This window comes from Polypterus senegalus, chromosome 3 (assembly GCF_016835505.1).
Source record: "Polypterus senegalus isolate Bchr_013 chromosome 3, ASM1683550v1, whole genome shotgun sequence".
NCBI lineage: Eukaryota > Metazoa > Chordata > Cladistia > Polypteriformes > Polypteridae > Polypterus > Polypterus senegalus.
Genome location: NC_053156.1, coordinates 256,875,544 through 256,887,997, shown reverse-complemented (window position 1 = coordinate 256,887,997; position 12,454 = coordinate 256,875,544). Strand labels below are relative to the sequence as shown.

Genomic DNA, 12,454 nt, shown 5'->3' with positions numbered 1-12,454 from the left:
AAACTAAACAAAAAAAAAAAAAAATGAATGTGCTACAGCTCCCATCCAGAAAGTATAAAAATTCAAAGGTAAATTAACAGGAAAATAAACAGGTAAATTTAAAGCTTCTCAGTCATAATAATAATTTTTCCTGTATCAGGTTGTTTACTTTTTTTTTAAAAAAATTTATTTTTTCTTTATTTTTTACCAGGATTTAAAGACATGAAAAAACTGACGTAAACTGACAAACAATTTTAAAATGATACCTTGTAAAGTTCTAAAACCCTAGCAATCCCTATATAACACTTTATTTAATACCTAGATGGTCTGTTTTTTACAGGAGAAAATATACATTACTTCTTATGACAATACATTGACATCCTACAATTTACACTACTAAAAAACTAATATTAATTTCTGGGTCAGATACATATTTCATTCATTAGAGCCAAATGCCAAAAAGCATTGAGTAGATTGTGTGTGTGGATATTTTGCTGCTTTAGGCAGAAATCAACTTTGGCAGTGGCATAATTTTTAATAAATAATCAGTCCAGTGCAGTGTGACATTTACTATGCATAAGAAAGTCTGACTAACAAAACAGCAATTCTCGTTTTCTTAATGACAACATGACATGGCCATACAGGCTCTCTCATGGCATGTTTGTATATTCATTGCGCAGATGCATGTCCTGGCTGCCTATAATTAAGTGCTTCTAATGAAATATTGATATGTTGAGGTACATGTATATATTCTAAATGAAGCTTTGATAATATATCATTATGCTCGTCCACAATCATCTTTATGAAAAATCAGAAACAAAAAAAGAAAACATTCAAAAATGACAATAGTTGTAAGGAAATATTTTTGCTTAGTGGTAATGCTGTTGACTAAGTTTTACAAATACATTGTAGACTTGCATTTCTGCTAAATATCTTTAGGATATTAGTGTACTAAAAAAAGAATAAATAAAAAGAAAAAAAATCCTACCTTTGCTTCCGCAACAGCTATACAGTCATCCCACATGTGAAGCTCTTGATACATCTCTATAACTTCATCAATGGCATTCTAATTTAAAATAAATTGAGATAAGAATAAAACCATTAAGCCAAGATTTTTTAAACTGTTCATGACATAAAGTTTAATGTCTACAAAATAAGAAAATTGCATAAAATTATTATAAGTAAGAGGGCAACATTGTTTTCAGGAAATAAACTTTCATAAATGAAGCTTTTTAATCTCAATAAGTCAGGTAGCACAATGGAGCAGTTTTTAGGACTTATTTCTGAAGGACTCAGCATTCTGGGTTCAAATTCCACACCTAGTCATTTTCTATGTGGAGTCTCCACATTTCCCTTGTGTCTGTCTGGATTTTCCTTTGGTTACTCTGGTTCCCATCCCTCTAGCCAAAACCCCAAAGACAGGAGTTAGGATGACTGTTGATTCAAAATTGAACCAATGCAAATGTAGATGAGTGCTTTAGTGGAGCACAAGATGTACCCATGCTCTGTCAAAGGCTGCTCTGTTACTCTCAAATAATTCAAGACTGAATTTGTGAACTGTCCATCAATATGTACACAACCTGGAACTTTTACAAAAAAAAAAAAAAATCTTACTTAATACAGACTACAGCATATACAAACTAACATATTTAACAAAGAACACCACACATCAATATTTACCTTTCTGACAAGATTGCTAATGTTAAAACAGAGATTGATATATCAGTAATGATTGGAACTGCAGTAAAATGAATTAAGTGATTAATTAAATATCATTCATCCACTGGAAATACTTAGGCCAAATTATTATTTCCTAGCTTATACTATGCCATCTCGACTAAAACAGTCCTTTAAACATTTCACAACAGTTAATTACTTTTTTGTTATCTCCATTATCATAGTTAAAAACCTGTTTTGTCATGCATGTGTAAAATGAACATCCTAACCAGCATATTTAATTATTCTATGAAAGACTAGAGAAGTATGTTTTCAGCTTAGATATAAAGTCTATACATGTTGGACTAAAAATACATAGGCACGACTTAAGAGATTAATGCATTTGATTTTAAGATGCAAGGTTGCTGCTTCAATAATGGCTACTGACTCACTTTGTGAATCTAGGCAAGTAACTTCATCAATCTTTCAAAAATGAACAATAGCTGTGAATTGCTAAACATTATTTTCAGTATTGACAGACATTATCCAAAATAAATAATGCTTATTTGGTTGTTGTTGATTTAAGAATCACAAGATATAAAACATACAGATTTAACTTCTTGAAAGCAATAATAAGCAAGTTTAAATGTGTGTTTTAGAGTTCAATGTGGATTGAATAGGTAAGTCCTAATTTTATTTGATTAAATTAGCAATTAAAGAAAATCACTTTAAAATCACGTATGTTAGAACCAAAAGATCAAATTCTTTAATACTTCAAAAAAAATTTCCTTTCCTTCCTTCTTCAAAGGCTTAAAGGAAACACTTCACCAGATAAAACCTATAATTGTATTTTGTTAAAAATTATCTCTATTATAAAACTGACAATAGATTTTTTCAAGACGAGACTATTGACAAAAGATTTTTTCAAATCCCGCCCTCCTCTCAACCATTTTCAACCACGCCCACGTTCCTCTCACCTCTCGTTTGTGTGAATGCTTTTGTCAGACACAGTTCCTGCGCTCATAGCTCTTATAAATTTGAACGTTTTCCTCACTTTAAGTTTCCAATAAAAGTAGACTTATGTGCAAATCTTACTTCTTATCAACAGAAGAAATAAGTACACGGGCAATCCTAGCACCGAGAAACGATAAAGTCAAACGTATTAACGCGAAAATTGTCGATCGGTTACAAGGCTAATTGGTTAAATGCGTATCAAGAGACAATGCTGAAACAGTTGATGCTGATGGTGCGGAAAACATCAACTTATAATATCCCGTAGAATACCTACAAACGTTAACACCATCCAGTCCTCCACCAGCCTAATTACTGTTGAGAGGATGTATCATAATGTTATTGCGTAATTTATGTCTGAGTGATGGGCTATGCAATAGGACAAGATTAGTTGTATTCAAAATAAGTTGAACAATTCTGACATGTAACATTTTAACAGGCGACAAGAAAGGTAATGTAGTACATCTTCCGTGGATAACATTACACACCAAAGGAGATCGTGATATGCCATTTGTATTAAAATATTTACAGTTTCCCCGTTAGAATAGCTTTTGCTATGATAATTAACAAATCACGGGGACAAACATGCGAAAAAGTTGGTTTATTTATTAAAGAGAAAGAAATGATATTCACTCACGGGCAGTTATACATTGCACTGTCACAATGTAAGTCCAAACACAGAATCAATATTTACCGTAATGTGATATAATAATGAAAAGTTAAATTTAAAAAATTGTTTTTACTGAAGTTTTACAGTAAAAGTGAAAGTTTAAAAAGTATTTGCATGTTAATTTCAAAGCAAAACAGAATGAAAACGTATAATGCAACGAATACCTCTAATGCAACATAAAACATAATTTATTACGTTTTAATAGTTTTTACTATGGTTAATTACTTGAAGATATGTACATTAGTTAGTTCTATTGTGCATATGTAACAATCCCCATGAAAATAACAATCTGTTTAAATTGTACATCCACTTCCCCATACATGAGCGGCAGATCCGTGAAGTGGCTAGCGCATAGCGCCTGCCCAGGAATTGGCGAGCGAAGGGAGCAGGGGGCACGGCCCCCTAGTAAATTAAAACATATTTACCTGCTCCAAGTAATACATTTCTGCCATCTTAAAATTCTTCTCTAACATTGCAAGACGAGCTTTCACCTGATAGAATTCCGAACCATCAACCCCCTAACAGAAAAACAGAAAAGTTACTACAGCATTAAAGGATAACTTAAACTCTTAACTGACTACAACACAACAAAATAGTGCTTCAATTAACTGAGGTTGAACACACTTCCCATTGAACATTCTAAAGTGCACACATTTATAGATATAATATGGTTAACACTATATAACAAACAATAGTATGCAATGCAAGAGTACTATAACTATAACTAAACAAATGTATGCCTCTGCACGCATACACAAGAATATATTTTTATGTGGCTGTATTTATAATAGTAATAATGTGAAAAAATAGAAATGAAATAATCATATTTATCACAAACTGTCACACATACTTTAAATTAAATAATTATGAACTGGAAAACAGAAGGCTATATAAAGCACTAACAGCTCAGTAATGATCACTTAAATTATATATGTGTATCTGACTAGACTTTGAGACTTAGTTAGACATTTTTGGAAATTAATGTCCACTCCTGGTGAGTACAGCATGCATATCAGAAAATAAAATATTTAACCTTATTCTGAGATTATGAAATGTTTGTGCTACTGCAGTCCTAGAATGGAAGGGCCAGATGGATTGAAAACAGGGAACTGTGCCATATATGTACAGTATATAACGTGCACGTAAAAGATCAAAATTGCTACCAGTTATAACATAAGAAAATAAATGATACATACAAACTCCTTTGCTGCTCTGTCTGCAATTTTGTTGGTTTCATTCAGAAATTTCACTTTAGACACATCTCCCAAAGCAGCAAAGCACCTTTAGAAACATAACAATTTCAAAATGTGATATATTTTCACATTTTAAGTGCTTAATTGGCATTTTTAACTGCTTTTTTAAGAAAAACATGGTGGTATATTTTAACACATTTTAAATTATGATTTATTAATTTCAGGATGCATTTATTATTTACTTTTAAAATAAAAAATAAATAGTAAATACGTGTATTTTTATAATACAACTCTGACTTTCAGTAAAAATTACATCCACCTTTAAATTAATACAGTGCTCAAATAAGGATTAATGCTTCCTGAATTTTTGAAGCATGTAAATGATCAACTATCTAATGTGGGAACAATATTCAGTATTTATATCCATAAAAATAAGTTGTCATTTGATGACATACATGGTCAGCTAATATCTTATTACCGAAGAACTGAACAGAACATTGCTATTTACTCAGAACACTTTGAACAATAAATTTAAGATCCAAAGAATCTGAGTGAAATTCTGAATGATGTTGGAGATTTTCTGAAAAGAAAGAATGTGTTCTCCACTATGGTCAAAATGATCTCCAAATATAAAGCCAGGAGCCTAGCAATTGAATGACCAAATAATCTAACCAAAAAGGTAATGAACCAGTTACAGGTGATGACAAAGGTGCTTGTTCAGTGTCATATACTGTATAATGCCTTTTTTACAGTGTGCTTTGCAGCTTGGAACTCCGTTTGCTATATAATAATTTACTTACTAAAATGTATCTTAATTTTATTTTTATTTTTAATTATTTAAAATGTGCAAGTAGTGCCTCTAACTGACCTTTCAGCAATGTGCAACTGTTTTGCCTCCAATGATAGTTTGCTCAGAGTTTTCCACATGGCTTCAGTTTCAGCGGACATCTCAAGTGTCTCAAGAAATGCAGTGGCCCTTTTATAAAAAAAAAAAAATAGGATAATTTGTAGATATTAATAGAATATTCAAATAATACAAAAATTGGAATTCATTTAAGAAGTAGTTGTAAACCCAATGTACATTGCAGAATGACCAAATCAAATGTTAGATACAAAATTTGTGCATGTACATTTAGTGGTTTATCACAGCAGTATCATGCATCACAGACAAGCAGAATCTAAAGGTGCTTTACAACTTACTTTAACAAATCCTCAGACAAAAATACATTAATTCTTTACTTCAATTATTGATATTCTTGTGAAGCACATACTATGTAACACTGTAATAACATTTACTCTAATACACAAAGTTGAAAGTGTGTTTGTCCAGTAGGCAAATCAACATTGTTCAATCTATTTCTGCCAACTTTTACACAGATTCTCCATTTGTGGAGGGGAAAACCATAGCATATGTATATTGAATATATTTACAGTGACAAAGAGAGATCAAAAACCAGACCTGAGTTTGCTTGAAAAACAGTTTGGAAGTTCAACATGGCAAAATATAAACATTTTTAGGTTAACACATCTGTTAATGTTCATGAAATGCCTAGGGTGCAATGCATTTTGCTTCCCATAATCAGGGTGAAGATGGATAGCTTTGAATGATTTCAAGAAACTTGTATTGCCTCTAAAACAAATTACTGTATTAATATTTGAACAATGCATTTTGTGCAATATGTGAACAATGATGTGGGTGTGAAAGAGACCAAAATATACAGTACATTTAAGCGTAAATGTATTGCTTGTCCAACACATCACAGCACTTTTTCTTCTAATTTATATGACAGTTCTGCTAACAATGTTTTCAGGAAGGCTCTCATGTCTGAGAGGAATATTCCCAAAGGTACAATAGCCTATGCTAATAATTCACACAATCTGCAGAGATTTTCTGCTCTCCATTAATTAATAGAGAATGCCTTAGAGTGTACATCAACAACTAAAAAAGGTGGCACTCCATTCACAGTTTTGACAACCACTTCCTTCACTGGCTGTCCCAGTTATGCCTGGAGTTGTCCTGGGATTGAGCAAACTGAAGTGCTGTGGACTGGCATCAGGTCAATTCAGTAGAAGAGTTCTAAAACACAGCCAAGATCCTCAGGAATGATGAAAACTGATTTACCAATGGATAGTGTGGAGTGACACAAACTACCTTAGCAATTCACCTATACAGCTTGTTAGGGTAGATTTGACTGAATGATGATATGCCAGGCAGATCCAGTCATCTATAGTATGATTGTTCAGGGCAGACCTGTCTGGGACTGCCTTCCACTAGAAAAAATCCTAATTACAATTGGCTATAGTCTCCCACAAATAGGTACATGGTACCAGCTCCTTCATGTTGCATATGCTGACTTTTGGCAGAGCATGCAAGCCATTCTGAATTGCCTAATGTATTACAGTAATCCCTCGCTATATCGCGCTTTCGCGGTTTCACTCAATCGCGGATTTTAAATGTAAGCACATCTAAATATATATCACAGATTTTTCGCTGGTTCGCGGATTTCTGCAGACAGTGGGTCTTTTAATTTATGCTACACGCTTCCTCAGTTTGTTTGCCCTGTTGATTTCATACAAGGGACGCTATTGGTGGATGGCTTAGAAGCTACCCAATCAGAGCATGTATTACATATTAACTAAAACTCCTCAATGCTATAAGATATGCATCCCGCGCGGCGCTTGATTGTTTGCTTGTCTCTGCCTCTCTCTCACCCTCTCTGACATTCTCTGCGCCTGACGGAGGGGGTGTGAGCAGAGGTGCTGATTGCTTAAAAGATACTGACGCTCCTCTAAAAAAATGCTGCTTTATTGCGGTGCTCGGCATATTTAAAAGCACAAAAATTGATTTTTTGATTGTTGCTTTAATCTCGCTCTCTCTCTCTGACGTTCTCTGCGCCTGACGGAGGAGATGTGAGCAGAGGGGCTGTTTGCACAGAGGCTGTTTGCTTAGAGGATATTAACGCTCCTATAAAATGCCGCGGCAAACTTAAAAGCACAAGTATTGATTTTTTGATTGTTTGCTTTTCTTTGCGAGCTCTCTCTCTCTCTCCCTCTGAAATTCTCTACTCCTGAAGAGAAGAAGATCTATTTGCATTCTTTTAATTGTGAGAAAGAACTGTCATCTCTGTCTTGTCATAGAGGACAGTTTAAACTTTTGACTAAAGGGTGTTATTTCATGTCTAGAGGGCTCTAATAATGTTAACAGTGTGGGAGAGTTTATAAGGGCTTAAAATATATAAAAATAACTACACAAACATATGGTTTCTACTTCGCGGATTTTCGTCTATCGCGGGGGGTTCTGGAACGCAACCCCTGCGATCGAGGAGGGATTACTGTACACTGTATACTATTCTTGGGACAGATTCATGCAATATTGTTCAGGATCAATGGATAATTTTTTGTTCTTTTCTTTAGGATTTTCCTCTTACTTATGTTTCATTTGTCATTCTGATACCTTTACAAATAAATCCAACAATACTTTCAAGAATTCTATAAAATATGACAAGTTAATTAGTTAGCAGAAAGTGTAAAACTATTTTCAGCCATGCTCACCTGTCATAGTCTCCATCATCAATGGCAGTACCAAATTCCACAAGCCCTTCATCCAGAGTATATGAAATGGTGTTTACTCCTTCAGTCACAATCACTTCTGTTTTACCATTACTGCGTTCTAGATCAACTATATCTCCCTAAAGAATTAGGAATATATAAAGAAAATCAAATTTTAGATAGATAGATAGACAGATAGAATTTTAATTAAAAAGAAAGAAAAATTTTTATTTAGCAGTTACTCTTGCAGTGAGGCATTACGCATGTGTATTGCCATTGGTATAAAGGAGCCCCAGTAGTGTCTTTTGACACACGTCTGCTGAATAATTCATTGGCTGAAAGTACTCAGTGTTAGTGTGTCAAAGAGTGCAAAATTGTTGATAATGGCACTCAGTTTTGCTTTTATTCTTTCCTTTACTATTAATTCCAGGGGGGTCCAGAGTGCGTCCCATAACTGAGCCTGTCCTTTTAATTAGCATGTTGTGTCATTTGGAAGCAGTCTTTCAGAACCAAGCATAAATAATTAAAATCTTTTTTTACTTTTTTATTATGACTGGACATATAAATGGATAAATGGTCAGCAAACTGCAAAAAATAAATATACCAGAAAAAAATGCACCAAATGCGTCCATCCATCCATTATTCAACCCGCTATATCCTAACTGCAGGGTCATTTGGGGTTCTGCTGGAGCCAATTCCAGCCAACACAGGGTGCAAGGCAAGAAACAAGTCCCAGGCGGGGTGCCAGGCCAGCGCAGGCACCAAATGCATCATAATAATAATATTTACATTTTTCTTCCTGTTCCATATGCTGACCTTCAGCACAACATATGAGTGATTCTGAAATGCCTAATGCATTTCAAACAACAGTGTTCTTGATCAGAGTGACAATACTACTCCCATTTGTTCTATTACAAGATTGTGGGAAGAATAATCGATGGAAACATAGCACTTAAAATGAACAGCTAAAATAAGGATATCCAAATAAATTATTTATCCTATATATGCTAAATAGAATACTAATGTACACCTGCCTCGTTCAATTCAAATGTAAATTTAAAATTTGAATTTTCATATTTGTGTAAAATATATTGGAGAATATGAAAAACAAGCACATGCAATATGCTTACTTTTAAGTATTGAATGTTAAATCTAACATGTTTGACCTTGTGACAAATCAAAATAAAAATATTTTTATTACCTTCAGTGGAAACATGGTGACTCTTTCTGGGCTATCAATGTTATACCAGACACAGAGATTGCCTCTGTTTTGGGCAACTACAACATCACTGCCAGGAACCCACTGAACATATGAGCAATAATTCAATACAGTAGTTTTGCTTCCATTCTCAACATCAAATAGATGTAACTGAAAAAAGAAATCAAAAATGAGAATTTAAAAATATAGAATTTGATAATAAAAATATTTTAAATAATTATCAAAAAATAACTTATTCTGCTATAAAATGCTATATTTCACCTACCCGAAGTTTCTTATCTCTAAAAAGTAACTTGCATCCAGTTTCATTTAGTTCCAGCCAATCAATTTTGCTGTCATGACTGATTGTCCCAAGGTTATATCCCCCAACAAGATCCACTACAATGGAAAATCAAAGTAACAGTTAAACAGGCAGACTACAATATATGTTAAACTAAAGGAATGCATTAAACCAACATCTCTGAAATTACTTAAATGTTTCAAAAAGACTTTTTTTATCAGGGACATATTACACAATTTGATATTTTAAGCTTTGATAAAAGCTTAGTTGACTCCAGATTTCAGTTCTTCAGGTGAACATCCACAATTGAATAAAACAATAAATTACAATAAAATTATTAATTGCAAGAAACTATACACAATATAGGATAAGGAATTCTGAAGGAAACAAGTGCTAAGCAGTTTCCAAAATACAATAATTTTTCCCTTGGGGAAATGCAATAGTATACCCTGTGACTAATGTTGTTTCTCTATCAAAGTAAGTGTATTTCAGGTCTAGCGTTCATGGGCGAAATTCACCACAGCACGCTTCTCAGCAAATATATTGTGTTCAATGATGACCTTGTTCACCAAATATTTTTCTGGAAATTCACTTTTTGGCTAGGGTGAAAATTGTCTTCCCCACGATACTTTGTGAGGCCAGTACGACATCAGAGATCTGTAGCAGCCATTGGCAGACCTCTCACACATGCCTACTGTAAGAATGTTGCCATTTTACTTCTAGCATGTGTGATGGCATTACTCAATCAATACTCTAGCCAGATGTCAAACATTAAGATAAAAAAAGTTGTGCCAAAGGCTGCAGCTTAAAACTCTTGAGTTAGCACTGCTTCCTCACAACTCAGATTACATTTTTGACCACAATAATTAGCCTAGTATTTCTTGGCATAGTTAGCAGGCATTATCCTACCTATCAAGAACATTTAAAAGATCACTGCACCATTATAATCCATTCAAGATGAGTATAGTTCCTCCTTCCCCATTGATTTTAATTCATTTCAGTTCGGTAAAGTTCGAAAAATTTCTGTGCATTTCTCATAGTGAAGCAAACTCCACTAGGTTCATTCATTACTATTTAGGTCTATACTAGCTGAAAACTGCAGTAATACAAATTTTTTATTGTTGAAAATTGAATTTTTCATAATGGTGATGTGGCTGTCAGTTGAACACAAAATCTGTTCTCAACAAAAGTATAATTAAATATAATCAAATGCAAAATTATTTTCTGTGAAAGATCACTGATAGAAATATTACAGGTACTCACAAATAGCTATTGTCTTCATGTCAACAAGATATGCAAGTTTCTTATTGTCTTCAATACCTCTTTGTTTTCTTTCGTTTAAACGAACACTGTTTAAAAAAGCAAAAAATAGCACATATCACTGTTTTAAACTCTAACATTTTGCACAGAAATAAATGATTTTAAATTGAGTGACACAGGTTTAAAACTAAACATTATCTTTATAATTGCATGTAAAAATGTAAAATACATCAACTTTACATGGCTTAATAAAGATCCTTTCAAGCCAACATCAAATCTTTTTCCACATCTTTTAATTGCTATAAAAAGCAGACATTTTATTTTAACATTTTATTCTAAATTACATTTAAATATGTTAACCACCTTACAAGACCTATGGAGGAATATTTCTGACCAAATCAAATCTCTCTCTCTCTCTATTAAATATATATATATATATATATATATATATATATATATATATATATATATATATATATATATATATATATATATATATATATATATATATATATATATATATATATATATATATATATATATATATATATATATATATATATATATATATATATATATATATATATATATATATATATATATATATATATATATATATATATATATATATATATATATATATATACATATATATATATATACATATATATATATATATATACATATATATATATATATATATATATATATATATATATATATATATATATATATATATATACATATACATACATATATATATATATATATATATATATATATATACACATATATACATATATACATATATATATATATAAAAAAAATCCAACGTCTGTATGTCTGTCCGCTTTCCAAGAAAACTACTTAACGGATTTAGATTGGGTTTATTTCTATTTTCTATAATTTGCTTGAACATTCCACTTCATTTTGCGACCTCTCTCATCGCACCAAGTATCATAGTTCGCTTGTGGTACTGATTTATTTGTGCAAAAACCTTAGAGAGAGGCAGCTGGCAGAGAAGAGCAGGGCAGGGCCCTCCTCATTCATGTGCCAGCCTCGGGGCGTATCTTACATCCGCTTAGCTAGTGAACGAGAGAACTACTTAATGGATTTAGATCTGGTTTTCTTCTAGAATTTGCCTGAACAATCCTGGTTGTTTTTGCACCTTTTCTCATCACGCTAAGAATAATAGTTCGCTTGCACGGCTACTAAATAAATAAATGTGGAAATAAATAAACATACTGTGAGATATAAGAATAAATAAATCTGTCACAAAATATGTTTTTTGTTGCTTATTTATTTATTTATTTTATTTTGTCCATAATATTCCTCTAAACACTTCAGGAAATATGGCTTGAAATAAAACTGTCATTTTCACTTGTCCAAGTTGAGAGGGTGGGCTCTAGCACATACTGCGTTTTGATTGGTGAATCGTCTTCTGTAGATTTCTCTTGCCTAGTTCAATATGTTAGTACGGGAGATAGTGTTAAATAAGATAGCATGAAAATTAATTAGAAAAATGCTTACTACCGCCGATGAAATGGATTCTGCCAAAGCTATCATGTATTTCAGAGAAATTAAAAATTTATCAGAAGAAATTACAATGTTAGCAGCACTTTTAGACTATTTTCTTT

The 12,454-nt window shown here is 32.5% G+C and overlaps 1 protein-coding gene across 1 annotated transcript in view; it reads right to left on the bottom strand.

Moving 5' to 3' along the window:
- ift172 (intraflagellar transport 172) overlaps positions 1 to 12,454 on the bottom strand; it is a 119,497-nt gene that overhangs the window by 72,091 nt on the left and 34,952 nt on the right. The window contains exons 14-21 of the mRNA XM_039748938.1: positions 10,821 to 10,906; positions 9,543 to 9,655; positions 9,260 to 9,427; positions 8,062 to 8,198; positions 5,378 to 5,485; positions 4,513 to 4,597; positions 3,742 to 3,834; positions 968 to 1,045 (exon numbers count right to left, since the gene is read on the bottom strand). Of these exons, the coding sequence (XP_039604872.1) occupies positions 968 to 1,045; positions 3,742 to 3,834; positions 4,513 to 4,597; positions 5,378 to 5,485; positions 8,062 to 8,198; positions 9,260 to 9,427; positions 9,543 to 9,655; positions 10,821 to 10,906 (868 nt within the window). The remainder of the gene's footprint in view (positions 1 to 967; positions 1,046 to 3,741; positions 3,835 to 4,512; positions 4,598 to 5,377; positions 5,486 to 8,061; positions 8,199 to 9,259; positions 9,428 to 9,542; positions 9,656 to 10,820; positions 10,907 to 12,454) is intronic.